A 22,487-nucleotide genomic window follows, 5' to 3' on the forward strand; every position below is an offset into this window, starting at 1 on the left:
GTTAAGCATCAACCTATGAACCAGAGATCATGGTTTGATTCCTGGTCATGGCACATGCTTGGGTTGTGAGCTCGATCCCCAGTAGGGGGCCTGCAGGAGGCAACCGATCAATGATTCTCTCTCATCATTGATGTTTCTATCTCTCTCTCCCTCTCCCTTCCTCTCTGAAATCAATAAAAATATATTTATAAAAAAAAAAGAAAATGAGCAGAAGAGAGGTGAGCTAAACAGTAGCCAGGAGTACAACCAAAATGGGCTATGGAATGATTATATTCAAAACACAGCTACTATTAACACTGGGTGCTGGGTGCCACAGCTTGTATGAGCAATATACCAAACCAGCCCAGACCACTGCCTACTGGTCCTTCTGCCACTCCTGCCCCTGGCAATAATTTTGCTACTTTAAATGAATCAATCTATTACATATTATTTTGCTGTGATATTATAATGTTTTCAGGCATTGTAACATTTTCAACTGTGCTTGAGTTAAAGTTACACTGTCTTTAAAAAAGCCGATTGAGAGCCTATAACTATACTGACTATACTATGATACATTTATATTTTTAGATTATACCAAATATAGATTGATTGGAAAGCAATTATTTAACTTTTTTTTTTCTGTTCAGCCACTTTTCCAGGTATGTGGGAGAGAACAATAACCATAGGAAGTGCTGGAAAGACTTTCAGTGTAACTGGCTGGAAGGTAAGATGAGGAATTTAATTGCTTAACAATAGGCATGTACTTTATATCTTGTAGATCTTTTGTGTGTTTTAAATGCACATATATTTAGTTTACACATTTTTATACTTACCGATTATTTGCTTATAATTTACTCATTCAGCTTTCATATTGGCCTTTGTTTTCTTTGGTTCCTAATCATTTCTTTATAAGTAAGAAAACATAGGTAATTTTTTATTTTATAAGTAACCAACTAATGACACATTTTTCTTTGCAAAGAATGTTCAGATTACTGCCTATTCAAATAAAAGGAGAACAAATGTTAATAGCAATATTTTGGCACTTACATTATGTCCTGGATTCTTAGTGCTTACATGTACATATTCCTTTCATTCTCGTAACCATGTTATGAGGTAGATATAATCTATTATCTCCATTTTAAAGACAATAAAACTAAAAGTACAGAGAAGTTAAGGGACTTGCCTAAGGTTGCACTGCTAATAATTTCAAGCCAGGGCTTGCAAGCTAGCTTCCAAATGTATGCACTTAGCCACTGCACTCTGAAGCACAACAATTTATCCAGTTGAAACTTGATTATCTTCAAACCTCACTTCTCCTAAACATGACTAAGAAGCCAGGGACTAGATATGGACGTGGTGAGGGGAAGGGAAGTATACATGGGCACAACAGGACAACACGAGTGATCCTTGTGATGATGGAAATGTTCTATGTTTTGACTATATCAATGGCAGTATCCTGATTTGCAAGATGTCACCATTGGGTAAACTAGGTCAAGATTAGAAGGAATCTATGTTATTTCTTACAACTGCATATTAATCTACAATTACCTCAAAATTAAAAGTTTAATTAAAACAAAAAAAGATGCCTGCAGAACCAAATAATGGAAGAATCCCTTAGGCCCTCATTCATAGTTACTTTAATCTATATGTAGTTCAAACAAGCTTTGGTACAGTGATTTAGAATTGCAGACTATCAGAAGTAGCAAACCAGAAGAGAGGAAGATAGTAATGATTGCGGGTACCATTTACCTTCTGAAAGCAGAGTTTAGTGACTCCATTTGGAAACTTTTACACAAAAAGAAGTGTTGAACTGATTCTAAAACTGAACTACTTTTATAGTGTGAACATTTTTTAATTGAATATACTTAATAATTGCATTAAGCTTATCTACTGTATTAGATTTGATACTACGATTAGATTCAGTTTTTGAAATTTGCTTTTATCTGTTCCTTTTCCAGCTTGGCTGGTCCATTGGTCCTTACCATTTAATAAAACATTTACAGACAGTTCAACAAAACAGCCTCTATACCTGTGCAACTCCTCTACAGGTAGGTGTTATGGTAACTTGGGGTTGAGTCATGGCCTTTTAGTGAAGGTGTTATGTTAATGTTGTGTGTTTGAATGGCCTTAGTTATTTCCCTTATGTCCTCTTTGAACAGGGCTTCAGGTATAATTTGGGAATTTAGGAACAGACACACAGTCATTGCTATTAAGAATAGTTTGTTGTTTTTTAGTACATCAAGTTTTAACTTTGAACACTCCTTCTTTGTTGGTGGGATTACAGAGTACTTCTGCCTCTGGAGGACAGTGACAGCACCAAGCTGAACTATAGAAGCGCATGCCCGATGAACCAGCATCTCCCTTCTGGGAATTTACTCTATAACTATTCCTGTGCGTGTAAGAAGCTCTGTCTGCACCCAGCCATTTATTGCAGAAGATAAGGGATAGTCGTTATCCATTGACAGGCAGTTGGTTTAAGTAAACCATGATCTAGCTAAACATTTAAATATGATATGATGGTATTAGTGTCCTATTTCTGTATAACAAATTAACACAAACTTAGTGGCTTAAAACAACACAATTTTTAACTTATAGTTCTAGGGGTCAGCAGTGGAAATGGGTCTTACAGGGCTGAACACACAGTGTTGGCATTGCCGCATCCCTCCTGGAGTCTCGAAGGAAGAGTCCGTTCCTTGTCTTTCCCAGCTTTCAGGGGCTGCTCACATGCTTGGTGCATGGTAACATCACTCCAACCTCTGCTTTTGTCAACACATATCCTCCTGCCACCTCCCTTCCCTTTTAAGGATCCTTGTCATTGCATTAGACACAGATAATCCAAAATAATCTCTCCATCTCAAGACCCTTATGTCATATTTGCAAAGTTCATTTTATGTGCAGGTTCTGGGTTTTAAGACTTGGAGGCTATTATTCTGTCTAACATTATGGCTGTTTAAAAATTTAAAGTAAAGAAAGGGAAATAGTGAGGAAGTGCTATAATTACTGATATGGAGAAATTTCCAGAATATAATGCAAAGTAAAAAAGCAAGATACCCAGCAGTGTATATTTATGCTACATTTTGTATAAGAAAGGGGGGAACTGTTTGCTTGTATGTTTGAAGGCTCTCTGGAAGGACCCATGATGAAACTAATAAAAGTGGTTATTTGTAGGGATGAAATTAATAGCTAGGGACAGGGATGGGTGAAGGAATTTTTAATATATATCTTTTTCTATATTGTTTCTATTTTTAAAAAATATTTATAAAACAGGGTCCATGTGCCATCATTCTGGGAATAATCAGAACACTGAAAAAAATTATTTTTCTGGAAAAGGCCAAAGAATAAAATGTGTTGACTATAATAAACTTACTTTTTTGCTTCCTGTCATAAATGCCTATGAATAAGAAAAAAATATATATTTTACAATTTTTTTCCAGTGACTCTAAAGTAAGACCATGATAAAGGCTAATTCTGACATTTGCTTTTGTTATATAGTATTAAACTCATTTTATCCTCTGAAAATAAATCCATTCTCTTATTCAACAAATATTTATTGAGTATTAGAGATACAGCAGCTAAAAATTCCTGCCCTTGTGGACCTTACTGTCTAATGGGGAGACACAGGTAATAAATAAAAATTTTAATAATATAATATGTCAGATATTGATAGATGCCATGGAGAAAAATCAAGTAGTGAAGAGGGAAGACATAAAAGTGCTAAGGGGGAGAATATACGATGTCAAGTGATCTTTAAAAGCCTCGCTGAGAAGGGGGCATTTGAGCTACAAACTGAAGGGGAATAACCAGTCACATGGTTATGTAGAGAAGAAGAACCCTCCAAACTGAAAGAACAAGTGCAAAGGCCCTGGGGTCAGGCAGCCTGGTTGTCATGTTTATATCCGTGAAAAGCGTAGAGGCTGAGATAGGATGATTAAGGGATAAGAGTAGGAGGAGATAAATCAGAGAGGTATCTGGGAGCCAGATCAAGTAGGGGCATGTTTGTCTCTGTAAAGACTGAGTGAGGTAGGAAGCCACTGAAGAGCTTAGAGCACACGAGTGACATGATCTAACTTGCGTTATCAGAGGGACTCTGGGTGCTTAGCTGAGAGAGAAGACTCTTGAAGTGATCGAGGAGAGAGACAGCAGTGGACTGAACCAAGATGGGGACGGTAGAAAAGAGATTGGGTTCTGAATATATTTTGAAGGTAGACACCAGTGGATCATACGTGGGTTATGAGAGAGGCATCCAGTATAATTCTAGTTAGGAGAGATGTTTATGTCTCCTGAGCTTTGAATTTTCTAGGGCAATCATCCTGCTATAGGGGAATGAATAAGTTGCTAAGGAAAAGGTAGATTCAGCTAAGAATCCAGAACACCTTTTTCAGAACCATCTTATTCTCCATTTCAGCGAAGTGGCCTGTTTTTTTCCCATGCCTTCAGACAAACATGTTTGGAAACAAGTTTCTAGCAGAACCACAGATTTCTAGGCTGAAGCAACCTATCCTTATTTATCCAGGTTTTTTATTTTTTAGTACTGGGGAATTATTATTATTCTTTTTTTTCCTGCTGAATTCTTTTGGCATGCAGTCTTCTCTCTATCATCTCTTGCCATGTTATCTATCTTGCTACCTACCCTCAATGACTAGACTTCTCTCAGTTCTTCCGCAAGAACAAATCACACCCTGTAGTCAATCGTTTCTGTCTCATCTCTCTCCCTGCCCTCACCAATACACACTAACTGGAAGCTTCATAAAGGCAAGGACCATGTTTATCTTGTTTATCATTCTAGCCCCAGCATTCATCACAACGCCAATTTTAACATAACTCAGGTAATTTGCTGAGTAATTGAATGTATCCTTTAGTTCTTGATATGTCTTGTGATTAATTTCCTTAAAATTTGGCCACTTTGCTCTGCCCTTCTATCTCTTAACTATCCCAAGTTCTTGCTTAGTTGCTTGGAGCTCCTGGTTGGCTCTGAGAACCAATATTTCTAAGTTGTCCCAGTTCACATTTGCCTACCACGCTTTGGCCCTCCTGCGTGGATAGGTCCATGTTTCTTATGCATGCCCTGAGTCAGACGCGTGCACCTGTTCCTGACCTATTGCCTCTCAGACACCTGCCTAACAGCATTGGCTTTTCTCTGGGCCCAATTTCACCCCTGTGTCTGACTTTCCTGAAGAAAGGTAGGGAAGCCACTCACATACCCCAGAAACTTATTGCTAAGCCCTGTAGCCTTAGACCTCTTCGTTGGGATACGCATGGTTAGGACAGGGACTTGCACCCCTCTGAGGAATGACACAGAGGGTCAGTTTTCCTTTCCACTCCGTCCTCCAGGGTAATGGGGAAAGGCTGGCTAGTTCGTCATTTCTCCAGTCATCTTTTAGACTTGGATCTAACAAGTCATTCTACAGCTCACCTCAACAGAAAATAACATAATGTCTTTTCATTTCCAAGTATGTCATCTTTGCATGATAGCTCTTTCAATTTGGAATTTCATGGCTTATTCTCAGTTCCTCATATTAGATTTAATCATTTACGTGTAACTGATTCCTCCATTAATCTGTAGAGTTTAACATGGGTTCACAGGAATTCAGCTGTAATTCCCTGAATGACTTTTTGCCAATAATATTATTACTCGGTCTTTATTTATTAAACTCAGTAATAAATAACGTTACCATATTTCCTTTCCACATTTTTCAATCTTAACATACAGGAAGCCTTGGCTCAAGCTTTTTGGACTGACATGAAGCGCATGGATGACCCAGAGTGTTACTTTAATTCTTTGCCAAAAGAGTTGGAAGTAAAAAGAGATCGGATGGCACATTTACTTGAAAGTGTTGGCCTAAAACCTGTAGTTCCTGATGGAGGCTACTTCATCATTGCTAACGTGTCTTTGCTAGGTTTGTAAAGGTTTTCATGATTTCAAATATATAGGAACTTACGTGTGAAGTTATATCAGAATTATGGAGAAGAGATTGGTGTCGAAGTCATATCAGCATTTTTTCTTTGAAAAAAATGACTTTCACAATGTCAGTGTTTTCTACAGTCATCTGGACTTTTAGGTCCTTGACCTTACATGTGACTGTGTTTGCATAATTATGGAGCCAGTTGTTGTAAGTGTTCTCTTAAACATAGAATTTGCTGTCATCTTGTTCCGGTGTGTAACTTAAAACACTGAAATCATATATGTAACCTGTGTTCCTTTGAGTGAAATTTTAGTTCCCCTTTTCACTTGAGAAAAATAAGATTTCTAAACTGTCAATGCCATCAGGATTATTTGCCACTTTAGAATGTACTGAAATGAATTAAAGAAGGAAATAATATTAATTGAGGGTCTACTACATGCCTGGCACTTTCCAACATGCTTTTGAAGAAGCATTCAGCTCCATGTTTAAAGACACGAAGACTTAGGAAGTTTTAACTAACTTGTCTGGTCACACAGCTAGATTCCCAATAATTCTGTTTCCAAAAGCGTCACCTGAAGCTGTTGTATGTAATTCTGACATGCCATACAAATAGAAAGTTAGAAGCATGATAACATTCCATATATAACTAATTTTTCTTCAAAAAACTATAATGTTAATAGTAAATTTTATAAAGCATAATTTATTCAGACAAAAATTATAACCATTTTAAATAGTTTTAAATATTTTAAGGTTCTATCACAATGAAGCTATATGCCACTGAACTTGAAAACCTTTTGTATATACAAAATTTTATGAATTTGCCAGGCTCTTAAGCTCCTATACTCTGAGGTTTTGAAATCATTTTCCTTATATTTGGTCTAAACGTGCAACTCATTTCATGAAATGATAAAAAGAAATAGCACAGTTTTCATTAATTGTATTTTCGCTTTAAATTGGAAAGCCACAAAATATTCAACATGAATTACTTTATTTAAAAGAATTTATACTTTTATCTGCTCTCCAAAAGAATGTGAACTAACTCAGATTAAAAGTATTTCATATACTATCCAACCTAACAGGTCAACAGACCTGACTGAATTCTAGCTATGCCAATTGCTGGCCATGGCAGTTGAGTATGTTATTACTGTATCTAAGCTCCAACTTCCTCATCCATAAAAAAGGGAATAAAAGTGATTCCTTCCTCGTAGGGTTATGGGAAGGAAGATTTCCTAAGACTCTGCATAGAAAGCACTAAGACCAATGCCTGGCATAAAAGTTGACATTATTATTGCTGAGTGATCTGGGTTTGGCAACTATAAAAACAACCCTGGATTCATGAACAACTACTACCTGTTGTAACTTCCTCTGGCCACTCACAGTGCACATAGACATAATTCTAGTGCCTGGTTCCTAAAAGGCATTGTAAGATGTTGGATATACTCAAACATGTATTTCCATACTTGGAGCATTTGGATTCTAGAAGGAATGTGCTTTTACATGTATGCTTAGCATTGCTGGTTTTGCCTTAAACCCAGCAACAAATTCACTTGACCCATTTATATTAAGCCCTTTACATGAGCAGAGCACTGTGGCTCGCACTTACTCAAATCCAAATTAAGGTCTAAATCTGAAAAAAGAAAATCACCTTTTTAAAGAAAGAAAAAGTCTTTCATACAATAATGTGTGTATTTACTTATAAAATAAAATAAAATCATTGGTACGCAGGAGGGGGAAGAAGTAAATATTCCAGTCACCTAGGTTTACTTAGGATTGTAATTAGCATTATTAACTCAAGACCAAACTTCGTAGCAGCAAATGGAATTAGTTACCTAAGTGTTGAATAAAAAGAAGCCCAACAACTTTTTAGATGAAAATAATTCTTTCCTGAAACCAAACTTTTTGAGATAGTAAATCCTAAAAAGAATTGATCACATTGTGACATTAAACATCAAAAGGACAATGAGGCAACTTTCGCTTGGATTATTGCATTAAGCTCTTAAACAGTTTCTATCTTTAGTCAATCAGTCCTGCATAAAATACTAGTTTAAGTCTTAGATCTTGAACTAGTGTGGTTGTAATAAGAATAGAAAGGATTTTGGTTAGAAAACTTTCTGTAATGATGGAAAAAAGAAAACTTTCTTTTTCATTGTCCTCCTTCACCTGTAGGGGAAAATGTAATGTCTCTAAGACTCTTGTATATATGAAGACAAGTTCCTTTTATTTTACTCATTCATCTATGCTCAGATTAATTTGAATGTAAAAATTCTCCCACATACTAGAGGCAGTCCCACCATATACTAAAGACTAAAGCAAACAACAACACTCATTTGATAGGTAGCTTGAAAATAAAAATAAACCATAAAGTACATGAACATAGTAATGACTTCCCTTTAAAATTCATAGCAATGGCTAACTGGTTAATATTTTTGAGCATTTATGATATAGTAGGTATTATCCTAAGAGCTTTACAAATGTCATATTCTCACTAAAGTCCAATGAGATTGGTGCTATTACATCCTCATTGATAGGTGAGAAAGATGAAATAGAGAATCAAGAAATTTACTGAAGTTAATCAACTAATAAGTAGCAGAGCTGGGCTCTGAACCCAGAGATCCATGCCCTCACCAGGGAACTTTTTTTTTTCTGCCATACTAAGCAGCTCTCTCCACCAGTGACCTTCATCCTAGAATTAAAAATGAAAACATTTGATTAGAAGATAAGACAAGAAATAGAAGATTATTACAGTTGTTTTAGTGGGATAGTATGGTCCAAAATTATGGAAGAGATAGTGGGAATACAAAAACCAATTTTGATTTTCATAGGTTACTTAAATACCCAAATGCTTTTTTAATATGGTTCAAACTTATGCCTTTAGTAAATAGTTTTAGTTTATTTGAAGAATTCTGACTTAAGTATTCAAAAGAAGTAGATTCTAGCTTTCTTATAACTATAAAATATTTAGAACTATATTTATTGCCTTCTTTCCTTTTAAGCACCACAGTAATGAATTCCTCTTTTCTAAGCTTTACTAGAATAAGTAGTACAGCTAGTATCAATTGCAGTTAGTTAATATCCTCCTTTACTTCCTTCTATTGCTATAGGTAATCAATCACTCCTTTCTCTGGGTCACCTTTGAATACACTACTATTATGTACATGTCACATGGAGTTTTCACATAATTTGCAGTTAGACTCTAACTTTTCAAAGTGATCATTTTTGTTAGAGCCAAACATGAATTAACTACATATACATATATATAATGTGAAATACGTGATATAGTAATTTAATTTCCTCATCTATAAAGTGAAGATTATAGCTACCTCTTAGAATTGTAAGACAAATAAGTGAGAGAATTACCTAACATGCTTATTAGCAAATAGTAAATGCTCAATATGTGGTAGTATATCATTAGCATTATTATATGGGATTGTTATGTTCTTGAAAGCACAGGGGAGATTAGAAATAAAAATCATTAAGTAAAAACATATTAAGATTTTTTTTAAATATAGGTGAAACTTTCTCCAATGTCAAGGTTTTTACACCATGAAGTAAAGAGACCCGGTAGTATTCATTGCGGGGGGGGGGGGGGGGGGGGCGTGGGAAGGAAACTGTCTCAATCTGTTTTGAACAATAAATTGTAAAATTTCAATGATTACAGTAATCATCAAATAGCTTTCTGCCATTCAAAATGACCTAAGAGTACAAATCAATGAAATTGAAACAATATGAAATATGAGTTGCTGAAGTTGAATGCCAGAGAAATATCTAGCCCAGACCGTGAAGCAAGATTGGAGCAAGACATAAGAATAGGAATACATATTTTTCCCAAATTTAACATTTTTTTTTAAAGCATAATATGTGGAAGAAAGAGATAAACAATAAAGGCTATCACTTGGAAGATCTACACAGACACTTTCCTTTTACAAATAATGAGTAATATTAGTCTACTCATTCAACAACTATGCTTTTTATTACTTATATGCTAGACACTAACGTAGGATTTGGGGATAATGATAGATTGCAATACAGGCGCTTTACCTTTGCCGATGACTTCTTGGAGGTATAAGTGTTATGATGAATACTCTATAAATTTAGATGCCATTTCCTTAATAATGATCACAGACCCTTATATTATTTCTAGGCGGAAAGGCAACACTTCTTTCCTTTCCCTTCCTACTCTCTTCCAAGGCTAAGGGGTATGTGCACAAATATAATCAATCAGATGCATATTTGAGTACTGCCTTAGAGTATCGATAAAGCTAATCTGTGGCATCTCGCTTTTCATCCCACCATGTGCAGTATGAGACTTCAGCAGATTTTGTGAATATCTCATAAGAAAAATTTGAATTTAACAGACTTAAATTAAATACATATTGCCTCAGGTGTAATATATAGATTATCTAATTTTCATTGTTTTAGATGCAGACCTCTCTGATATGAAGAACAGCAATGAACCTTATGACTATAAATTTGTGAAATGGATGACTAAAAATAAGGTAAAAGTTATTGGCCTTTGCAATATTGTTTTGTATTTTATAGTTAATTTATGAAGGAAACCTGCTGACATGCTTTGAACAATGTTAACTATAATTTTGTTACATGATAGTCTACCAGTGCCTAATTGGAGGATTTTTTAATCTTTTTTTTCTGAAATTGTTGGGAATACTTAGAAGTATCAATATTTTCTAATGTGTAGGATTAATATGTGAAACGTAAGTAGTTTTCTTATTTTACCTTCCAATTTATTTTTTAGAAACTCTCAGCCATCCCAGTTTCAGCATTCTGTAACAAAGAGACCAAGTTACAGTTTGAGAAGTTTGTGCGATTTTGCTTTATTAAAGTAAGTTTTCTGTTCTACTAAAAAACACACTTATAATGTCTTTCCTTTTTATGTATAGATCACCATTTTTTTTCTCTTTCTAGACATGATGTGCTTATAAGCAATTTTTAAATTTTATCTAGCTGCCATGAAATTAACTGTGTACCAGAATAAGTGTTAAGTTTAAACATAATCAGACATCTTACCATATAACATTACAATGGCTAGCATGCAATCAAAAATTACTAGACATGTGAAGACACAAAAAAATGATGACCTTTAATAAAGGAAATAAAGCAGTCAATAGAAACATATCTCAAGGTGACCCAGATGGAGAAATTAGCAGACAAGAACTTTAAAGCAAATATTATAAGTAAGCAGATTTTATAAGTATGTAAAAGAAAATATGGTCATAATGAGTGGACAGATTAAAATAATTAATCAAGTGGAAATTCAAGAACTAAAGGGTGATATCTGATAAAATGTATATGGCATTAAACATAAAACATTGAGGATGACAGAAAAAAAAAGGTCCACTTGAATACAGATCGATAGGAATTATTCAACCTGAAGAACAGAGAAGAAAATTACTTTGAAAAATGAACAGAGCCTCACATTTGTGATGCAGTATCAAGTGACAATTTACATGTAATTGGAGTACCAAAAAAAGAAGAGAAAATGTAACAGAAAAAATCTTTTAAGAAATAATGGCAGAAATGTTTCCAGATTTGGTGTAAAGCAACCTATAGATCTAAAAGTTCAGTGAACCACACAGGATATACCAAAAAGACAACAACCCTATGCCTAGACACACCATGATCAAACTGCTAAAAACCAAAGGTAATGATAAGATTTTGAAAGCAACCCTGACCAGTTTGGCTCAGTGGCTAGAGCGTCGGCCTGTGGACTGAAGAGTCCCAGGTTCAATTCCGGTCAAGGACATGTACCTTGGTTGCGGGCACATCCCCAGTAGAGGGTGTGCAGGAGGCAGCTGATCGATGTTTCTCTCTCATGGATGTTTCTAACTCTCTATTCCTCTCCCTTCCTCTCTGTAAAAAACCAATAAAATATATATATATTTTTAAAAAGATGTTGAAAGCAGCCAGAGAAAAACTAAACTTCACAGGCACAGGAGCAGATATGAGTGTTAGCTAACTACTTACAGCGGTTCTCAACCTGTGGGTCGTGACCCTTTTGGGGGTCGAACGGCCCTTTCACAGGGGTTGCCTAAGACCACCGGAAAACACATAGATAATTACATATTGTTTTTGTGAGAGCAAAGAAAATAATTTTATGGTTGGGGGTCACCACAACATGAAGAACTGTATTAAAGCGTTGGGGCATTAGGAAGGTTGAGAACCACTGATAGAAACAACGAAGACCAGGTTACAATGGAATGACATCTTCAAAATGCTGACATAAAAAAATAGATCAGCCCAGAATTCTGTATCTAGGAAAATGTCCATTAAAACAGAAAATTATATATACATCACTGATAAATGAAAGCTGAAAGAATTTATCATCAGATCTATGAAAAACAAATCAGAATGTAATATTGCTGTTTTTAAGATGTGATTGCTACTGAAAACAGTCATACTGGTATTAAGGCACTCTCTACACCAACACATTCATCTGTAAACCGAGTCAGGTTGAGATAAACATTGTTTTCAACTTTTAGAGGCAACCTATAGACTATGGAAGACTCCCCATAGTAGAATATGAATGTTAACAACCTAACCATATCAAATTTAATTGACTAAAGTGTGGTGAAGAGGAAGGCCATTAATACTCTCATCTTACAGTGGATCTAGAAATCTCTAGAGCACTGGTTCCCAACCTATTTTTGGCCATGCCCCACCTAAGCATCTCTAAAATTCTGATGCCCCCCATGACATATAATTCTTATTATTCAAAAAGTAAACTTCACTTGGAGAAAGCCTAAAAGGCCATTAACTATTGGCCAATAGTAAATAAAGTTTCAAAACATATAATAAAGAACTGAAATGTATAAATATGTCACAATATATATTTATATACTATATATGAGCCCCTAGAACCATAAGAAATGCAAAAAAAATCACTGTTAATAACTCATTCTCAAATTGTCCCCCTTAATAATCAAATTGTCCCCCTGTGGGGCATGTGCCCCATATTGGGGACCACTGCTCTAGATGTATATCATTTGAATAGAACTAACAGAGGGAAAAAATAACATTAGACTTCCAGTTTTAAAATTGTTCTCTCCATGAAAATTATTTTAAAAATAAAATAACAACTAGGATCCTGGATGGAGTGGCTCAGTTGGTAGAGCATCATATCCCATGCACTGAAAGATTGCCAGTTTGGTTCCCAGGCAGGGCACATACCTGCATTGAGGGTTTGATCCCCAGTCTGGGAGTGTATGGAAGGCAACCAATCAATGTTTCTCTCTCTCTTCAGCATTTCTCTCTCTATCTATCTATCTATCTATCTATCTATCTATCTATCTCTCTCTCTCTCTCTCTCTCTCTGTCTTCTAGTGAGATTTAAAAAATAACAACTAATAGAATGCAAAACAAATTCCCTAGTAAATGATAAAGAGTTGCCAAGAACAGTGAAGATAATGGTATGGAGAAGACACCTAGAAAGGCTCCTGCTTCTACATCTTCAAGTTACAGACAGAGCCATCAGGTAGCATACTCATTATTCAGAACAATAGGCACAGTAAGTGCACCGGCAGTGAGAGCTTCTCCAGACCCATGTGGCCTCAGGGCAGAGGCAGGGCAGAAACGTAGTCATGTCATCTGGAACCTGTGTGAGGCAGGGTGAAGAAAAGATTCTGATTGGGCTATAGATTTACTCATTCACCCTGTTCACTTTGCAAAAGTGTGCTGAGACATTGTGGAGGAGATATATTAAATTGGAGGTAGCCAATTAGTTAGGAAGAAGTAAAATCTAAAAGAACTCTACATCAATCATATTAAAATTTACTGTGAGTCTGGAAGAATTTCTGCTGTCTCCTAGTGCTGTCCTGGCTCATCCCTTCTCCAAATCTGCAAAAACATCTTCCAATCCAGACAAAGCCAGCAGGCAGCAAGCTCATTACCCAGAACACAGGACCAGTAGGTATAATGGCAGTGGGAACTTACAAACAGAACTCGATCAAAAGTGAGAAAAAAAAAAAAAAAAAGGAGCCAGCTGTGAAGCTATAAAAAGATACTATAAGGGGAAAAAAGAGAAAGATACAAGTTAAAAACAAGTGTCAGACAAAATATTCACAGAAAAAATGTCTCCATACAGCAAATAAAAATTGTAGTATTTCAAATTCAAACCCTATAAAACAAGATGAAAGCAGAGACTAAGTTCAGGGAAGATAGAGTAAGATAATATAAGAAAATGAAATGGTAGCTGTCAGAGCCAGATAAGAAATTTAAAGGAAAAAAATAAAGCTATCGATAATTGTACTGGTAATACAAACAGCACAGAAAACACTAAGTACTTCTGTAAGTACATTAAGAATTGAGAAGACTGAGCAAAAAGAAGTGGAAAAGAACAAAGAATTTTAAAATATTAGAAAAATTATAGACAAATAAAATATCTAGTCACTGGGGGTGGGGGGGAAGCAGAACCAATGGAACCAGGGAAGTATTTTATAGCTTTATTTTGAGAATACTTTCCATTTCAAAAAGCAAACAATCTAAAATTGAAAAGGAATACCTTATCTCAGGAAAAGTTGTCACAGAATGATTAACACTGAGCTATACCTTGTTTAATATATTGGACTTTAAAGATAAAGAAGTGATTCTTTGACATCTAGACAAAAAGCTCAAGGCCGGCATGGGGGCAGGATATGAGGATCAGTGCAGACTCACCTCCTTTACATCAACATTCTATATTGGAAGATAGCGGAGCAATACAGAGAAGTCCCTAGGTAAAGTCAACCTCTTAGAAAAACTAAAAATGAAAGGATGGCAAAACATGCCAAGAAAATGGAAATAAAAATATATTAATTAATTTTAAAAATTTAAAAAGAAAATGGAAATCCAATAAATAAATTTATTAATTAATAATAAATAAGCAGATTGCATTTAGGGCAGAATAAGCCAAAAAAGCAGCACTTTACCATGATTATGGGTAAAATCCTTAGTAGCTGTCAAGTATATGAAAGAATGTACCACCTTACTCTTAGTAAGAGAAATGAAAATTAAAGCAGCAATGAAATTTTATTTATTAGCTTAGGAACAACCAAAACAACTAAAAAGTTCCGTAAGACACTTTCATAGATAGATTGAGAGTGGGAGTGTAATGTGTACTCTTTGTCTTACTTCTGAATTTGTATGTTAATTTGATTGTTTTTTCTTTTGGAGGTCTGCCTTTGAATTTGTATTTTGAAAATTCTCTTTACTGAGATCAGATATCCATACTAGAATGAACCTAGAGGGTATTACACTAAGTGAAATAAGTCAGTCAGAGAAAGACAAATAAATACTATATGATTTCACTTATTTGTGGAAGCTGAAGAACAATACTATAAATGAACAAAGCAGAAACAGATTCATAGATACTGAGAATAGACTGATGGTTGCCAGAGGGAAGTGTGGTTGGGGGACTGGATGAAAAAGATGAAGGGATTGAGAAGTACAGATTGGTAGTTACAAATAGTCATGGGGATGTGAAGTACAGCATAGAGAGTGTAATCAATAATATTGTAATAACTATGTATGATGCCAGGTGGGTACTGGAAATATTGGGGGGAACATTTTGTAAACCACTGTGCTGTACACCTGAAATTAATAAAAAAATAATATTTAATGTAAACTGTAATTGAAAATTTTCTTTAATTTTTTTAATCTAAAAAAAAAGTTGTAGATTTCCTTGGTGTCAGTATAGCAGCAATGAAGTGCCCAGAATTGGCAGCCAGCATACTAAAACAGTATGAGGTAGTGATAGGCATCACACTTCTCTAATTCCTCTACTATTGAATTCTTGTGAGGTTCATTCCTCTTTCCAGCCAAAGAGCAATGGGACATAGCATTATAATAATTGGTTTTTATGATTTGCTACTGGGCTTCTTGAAGAGCTTGGGGCCTGTGTCTTCGGCTACCAATGTGAGGGAAGACACTGTGGACATCATTTTCCAGACTTTGTTCATGCTTCTGCTGGGGTTATGTCTTAAAATAGGCAAGGCTTCCAGTGACTTGATTTGCTGGGAAGGTGTGTTCCCTAATGAGTGCTCTGGGGCTCTGTCATTGCTGTGGCGGCTATGGACAGGCTGGAGCTCAACTGGACCCATTCAGGTTACCAGGAATTGAGGAGCACTTGGTTCCCAAATCACTGCATAACTCTTCCTGATAAACTGACTTTGGGCCCTAGCTGGTTTGGCTCAGTGGATAGAGCATTGGCCCTCGGACTGCGGGCTCGATCCCTTTTAGGGGATGCAGGATGTGGCCGATCAATAATTCTCTCTCATCATTGATGTTTCTATCTCTCTCTCCCTCTCCTTTCCTCTCTGAAATCAACAAAAATTAAAAAAAATTTTTTTAAATAACTTTGGTACATTTTTCATATTTAAATATTCACTTCATCTTGAATTTATTTTTATATGTAATGACAACTATTTTATTTATTTACAGAAAGACAGTACACTAGATGCTGCTGAAGAAATCATCAAGGCATGGAGTAGACAGAAGTCTTGATAACTGTAAACTGCTTTACTATTTCTATTAGATGATCTAGAATTGTTATTAGTACTGCCACTCACTGGATATTGTATTGCAAAAACAAATATTTCAATACAAATAAAATTTAAAGGAATATTTCAATTGTTTTTTCCAAGCAAGTTAATCCCTAACAATATTCAGGAGATCTGATTTTTTTAAAATTGAAATGTATTAAAACACCTTCCACTAGCCTTTTATGAGAGTCAATAAAGCATTGTGGGTAAGAAATGTGAGATGCTGATTTATGCTTAACCTCTGTGTGCTTCAGTTTCTGATCAAAGGGGAATAAAAATAACACCTACGTTATATGAAGTTTATGAGTTGTGTGTGAAGATGAAATGAACTGAAGTATGTAGAGTCTAGCAAACAAACATTCAACCCTTGTTAGCCAATTTTACTTCTTCATCACCATGTAAAAACTCTTCACCAGTTACACCTCCTCGACTTCATACTTTTGCTTGATCTACCCACTGGTAGTTCTTTCCCCTTCACTGACTTTGAACTGTGCTCACAGTTTTGCCTCTATCCCAAGTACTGCCATAATCTGAGATGGCTTCAAGGTCCACATGGATTAACTAGGCTTTTGGTACTTTGACCTTCTCATCTCTGGTGATGTTCACCTCCACTTCAGCCACCCACTCCCTTTGCCACACCCTGAACCTTTTATCACTCCAGGCTGTTATGCCTTTGAAATAATAAATTAGTTATCTCACATTGTAACCACCTATCCTTACTATATTTTCCTTTTATCTATCTACCTCTCTTCTCCTCTTCTCAAAATATCACTTCTTTAAACTCAATATAATTTCAAGTCTACTATTTCACAAAAAATTAGCCATGGCCCTCTTACATCATCAACTAGGATCCTTGTTGAAAATATATTCTAGTCTTCAGACCTACTGAATAATAATTTCAAATCTGGCCCTTTCCAGGTGATTCTTATGTCTATTAAAGTTTGATAATCACTGCTGCTGTCCATAGAACGCTCTACAGATATTTTGTTCTTATCAGTCCCCTTATTTTTACCCCCTTCATCATCCAGCTTAGATTTAAACACCCATCACTTGGGCTGCTGAGAGCACTGCTGTAGCAAAATGCACAATTGGGCAGGTTGTAACAACCATAAATACGCATCATTGACCTTAACTCTTCTATAACCCCTTAATGAGCTTTCTCTACCCTTTACTATAGCAGCAATTTCTAATATTCTTCCATTCCCCATAATAAAAATATCCAACCTTCTTCACACCTCAAAGCCCACCACCAACAGTACAATTAAGTGACCTCATCTCCCGCTTCTGTGAAAAAGAAAACAAAAATATAAAGAACCAGAAACGCCCAGCCCATGTGGCTCACTGCTTGAGTGTTGACCTATGAACCAGGAGGTCACAGTTGGATTCCCAGTCAGGGTACATGCATGGGTTGCAGTCTTGATCCCTAGTAGGAGACGTGCAAGAAGCAGCCAATCAATGATTCTCATCATTGATGTTTCTATCTCTCCCTTCCTCCCTGAAATCAATAAAAATATATTTTTAAAAAAGAATAAGAAGCAACCAGACCAGCAATCGCAACAGGAATCCCAGAATGAGCTTTTGACATGAATGTCAGCATCCATCCTTTCATCATTTCCCCTTGGGAATGAGGACAGATTTGGGGGGATTGTGGTTAAACAGTACCAGGCTCAGCCATCCAGAAGGAGGCCCAGAGCCTCAAGAGCAAACTATTACCCAGCCATACAAATCCCATGTAAATTTTTAAAGTTAGCTTGTACACTCTTGCTGGGGACTTGATAAAATTCTCACTCTGTGGCCTTGTCCAGTGCTAATCATACTGATAATCGGAGGAACAGTGAGCCGAGGTCTTTTTCCCGGGGTCGTCTCCCGACTCCGAAGAATGAGCTTCACAGACCAGAAGATTTAAGCAAAAGTGTGGAAAATGTATTACAAGCAGAATCAGACTCCCCTCATGGGGATGGGCAGGAGGGGCAATAATAGGCTGCCCCCTTAAAGCCTTGTAGTCCAGGGGTATATAGTTGCTACAAGCCTGTTTCTATATCTATCTGTGTTGTCAGCTGATTGATTCCTTCCATTGTTCTTTTTTTCCCTTTATTGATTAAGATATTACAAATGTGTGCTTATCCCCCCAATGTCCCCTCATCCCCCCAATCCTGCCATTGTTCTTGCCCAGCAACAGACCTGAACTTTCTCTGTTTCTATGCTTCAGTACACCCTGTTGCTGCAGGCCCTCCCTCGGTTCCCCATGCCTCCCACTTTGAGTCCAGAAACATTTTATTATTTCTGCATGGCTGGCTCCTGTGATTAGGCTTGCTCAAACTGCCGTGTCTGCCTCTGCCTATGTTCCACCTGCCTTTATTTTCCCACTGAACTCCTACTCTATCTGCCTACGTTTAAAGTTAACCCTCTCAATACCACCTGTGCTCTGGATCCCGTTTCTCCTCACATTCTCAGGGGCTTGGTTCAGTCCATTCTCTTGTATCTTCAGCCTCGACTGGGTCTCTCTCTTCCTCAGGAATGACATGTTCACATCTCTGACATCTCAGAGAAGTCTTTCCCTGATTCTACCACACTATTACCTCTTTTTCTTCAGGGCAAAATCTTTCTATCTTTTTTTCTCTCCCTTCTTGCCTCCCTCCATTCTACCTTTGTTCCTTCCTTTAATAAATATTCATTGATCACCCTCCATGTGCCAGGCAGTATTCCAGGAACTATATATGCCCTTAGAATATATTAGGAAACAAATAAAGATCTCTGTCTTCTAGAGCTTCTGTGCACGGGAGAGAGACTAACCAAATCAGAAACATAATGAAATATGTTGTACGTAAAACTTATAAAAACTAAAGTAATTGTATGAAGAGGGAAATGAAAGTGTTAGGGGAGCAAATTAGAATTTAAGCTGGTCAGATGAGTCTCATGGAGGGATATGGAAGCAGACTTAGAGGAGGGAGGGAGAAAGCCTTGTGAAGATCTTCGGGAGGAACATTTCAGGAAGAGGGAAGAGCCAGTGCAAAAGCTCTAAGAGGAGGGTGCCTGAAATGTTTGATGACCGCCAAGAGTCTGGCATGGCTGGATGGAATAACCAAGGCACAGAGTAATAGGTATGAGGTCAGAGAAGTAATATAGTACCTCAAAGAGTAGCATAAGGATAATGTTTTGATCCAGAGAATCAGTGTGCCATTCCATCCATACTTTTACAAAATATGTAAGATAATACCTTTTGTAGCATGGTTTATAATTGTTCCATATTGGGGACAACAAAAATGTCTATCAATATTCTAATATTTAGTCCAGCCAGTGTGGCTCAGTTGGTTGAGTGTAGCCCCATGCACCAGGAGGTTGTTGGTTCAATTCCTGATCAGGGCACATGCCCAGATTTTCGACTTCATCTCCAATAGGGTGCATGCAAGAGGCTGCTGATTGATGTTTCTATCTCTCCCTCTGCCTTCCTCTCTCTGAAATCAAGAAAAATATATTTGTTTAAAAACACTTTAATACTTAGGAAATAGATCAACATTGACACTTCCAAAAATACTGAATATTGAAAACTTCCTAAGCAAATACTCTCAAGGTTTTATTAGTAGTAGTATTTGCATAACTAATTCACTTCATTGTACTGATGGGGTGGTCATAATAATCTGGCCAGTCATAATAATCTGGCCACTCAGTATATATATATATATATATATATATATACACACACACACACACACACTAGGGGCCCGGTGCACGAAATTTGTGCACTGGGTGTGGGAGGGGGGGAGTGTCCCTCAGCCCAGCCTGCCCCCTCTCACATACTGGGAGCCCTCAGGCATTGACCCCCATCACCCTCCAATAGCAGGATCGGCCCCTTGCCCAGGCTTGACGCCTCTGACAGAGGTGTCAGGCCTGGGCAGGGGACCCTCATTTCCCCCCATCACTGGTTCTGCCCCCACCCCAGGCCTGATGCCTCAGCCGGAGGCGTAGCCCCCCATCACCCTCCGATCGCCTGATCGGCCCCTTGCCCAGGCCTGACGCCTCCACCAGAGGTGTCAGGCTTGGACAGGGGACCCCCATCTCCCCCCGATCACTGGCTCTGGCCCCCGCCCAGGCCTGAGGCCTCTGGCCCAGGAATCATGCCTGGGCAGGGGACCCCCATCTCCCTCTGATCGCTTGCTCCACCCCCCGCCCAAGCCTGATGCCTCTGACCCAGGCTTCAGGCCTGGGCAAGGGGACCATCATATCCCCCCAATCCCCAGCTCCGCCCTCCACCCAGGCCTGATGCCTCGGCCAGAGGAGTTGACCCTCATCACCCTCCGATCACCAATCACCGGATCGGCCCCTTGACCAGGCCTGAGGCCTCCGGCAGAGGTGTCAGGCCTGGGCAGGGGACCCCCAGCTCCCCGCGGTTGCAGGCTCCGCCCCTGCCCAGGCCTAACGCCTCTGGCTGAGGCGTCCGGCTCGGGCAGCGGGGACCCGCAGCTGTAGCGACCCCACGATCGTGGGCTCCGCTTTAGGCCCAGGCAAGGGACCCCTAGCTCCCGGGACTGCCAGCTTCGACCGTGCCCAGCTCCCATCGCTGGCTCCACCCCTACTTCCTGCTATCACTGGCCTGGGCGGAAGAGGCACCTGATTCTCCAATCATGGCTGGGGGGCAGGGCAAAGGCGGCCCCAGGGCCGCCTTTGCCCTGCCCCCCAGCTCTTAGCTCCCCCCTGGGTTTCCGATCACTGTCAGTGGCAGGGGGCTTCTTCCTGCTTTCCCTTTTGCTTCCCTGCATTGTGCCTACATATGCAAATTAACTGCCATCTTTTTGGCAGTTAACTGCCAATCTTAGTTGGCAGTTAACTGCCAATCTTAGTTGGCAGTTAACTGCCAATCATAGTTGGCAGTTAATTTGCATATAGCCCTGATTAGTCAATGAAAAGGGTATCGTCATACGCCAATTACCATTTTTCTCTTTTATTAGTGTAGATATATATATCCTATCTAATAATAGACAAACATGGTAATTAACCGTACCTCCAACACACTTCCTATTGGCTAATCAGGGCAATATGCAAATTAACTGCCAACCAAGATGGCTGCCGGCAGCCAGGCAGCTGAAGCGAACAGGAGGCTTGCTTGCTCCAGTGATGGAGGAAGTCAAGGTTCCCCGCCTGCTGCCACCCAGCTCTGAGCTGCACTCTAAGCAACTATGTTGCAATTATAGAAGCTAAACAAACCCCAGAAACCTGCTTTCAGCCAGCCGGGCCTCAGAGCTGGAGCCAAGCCTCAGAGCTAAAGCCGGCTCTCAGCTCCAGTGACAGCCATAGAAGGTAAATAAATCCCAGAATAAAAAAAAAAAAGAAAAAAAGGAGAGGTTGGGAGCTTCAGTCACCCGCCATCCTGAAAACGGCCCTCAGCCCCTCACCCAGACTGGCCAGGCACCCCAGTGGGGACCCCCACCCTGAAGGGGGTGTGACCAGCTGCAAATAGCTATCATCCTCTCATCCAGGCTGGCCAGGCACCCAAGTGGGACCCCCACCTTGATCCGGGACATCCTTCAGGGCAAACCAGCTGGCTCCCACCCGTGCACCAGGCCTCTATCCTATATAGTAAAAGGGTAATATGCAAACTGACCCTAACAGCAGAAAGACTGGGAATGACTGGTTACTATGACACACACTGGCCACCAAGGGGCAGATGCTCAATGCAGGAGCTGCCCTCTGGTGGTCAGGGCGCTCTCACATGGGAGGAGTTCTGCTCAGCCACAAGCCAGGCTGATGGCTGCCAGTACAGCGGTGGTGGTGGGAGCCACTCCTGCCTCCTCAGCAGCGCTAAGGATGTCTGACTGCAGTTTAGGCCTGCTCCCTGCTGGCAAGTGGACATCCCCCGAGGGCTGCCGGGCTGCCAGAGGGATGTCTGATTGCCATCTTAGGCCCAATCCCCCGGGGAGCAGGCCTAAGCCATCAGGTGGTCATCCCCTGAGGGGTCCCAGACTGTGAGAGGGCACAGGCTGGGCTGAGGGGACACCCCCCTCCCCCGGAGTGCACAAAGTTTTGTGCACTGGGCCTCTAGTATATTTGAGGGTCTGTGGCATATTAATGACAGTTA

General features: G+C 38.8%; 1 protein-coding gene across 4 annotated transcripts in view; it reads left to right on the forward strand.

Annotated features, from left to right (window-relative positions):
- Positions 1-16,712, forward strand: part of KYAT3 (kynurenine aminotransferase 3) — a 59,227-nt gene extending 42,515 nt beyond the window's left edge. For all 4 annotated transcript variants that reach the window (XM_059688918.1, XM_059688916.1, XM_059688917.1 and 1 more), the window contains 6 exons: positions 627-703; positions 1,938-2,027; positions 5,690-5,876; positions 10,302-10,378; positions 10,636-10,722; positions 16,314-16,712. In XM_059688918.1, the coding sequence (XP_059544901.1) occupies positions 627-703; positions 1,938-2,027; positions 5,690-5,876; positions 10,302-10,378; positions 10,636-10,722; positions 16,314-16,376 (581 nt within the window). In that variant the 3' untranslated portion in view covers positions 16,377-16,712. The remainder of the gene's footprint in view (positions 1-626; positions 704-1,937; positions 2,028-5,689; positions 5,877-10,301; positions 10,379-10,635; positions 10,723-16,313) is intronic.
- Positions 16,713-22,487: the final 5,775 nt, after the last annotated feature.

The sequence above is a fragment of the Myotis daubentonii genome, chromosome 3, assembly GCF_963259705.1.
Source record: "Myotis daubentonii chromosome 3, mMyoDau2.1, whole genome shotgun sequence".
Classification (NCBI taxonomy): Eukaryota; Metazoa; Chordata; class Mammalia; order Chiroptera; family Vespertilionidae; genus Myotis; species Myotis daubentonii.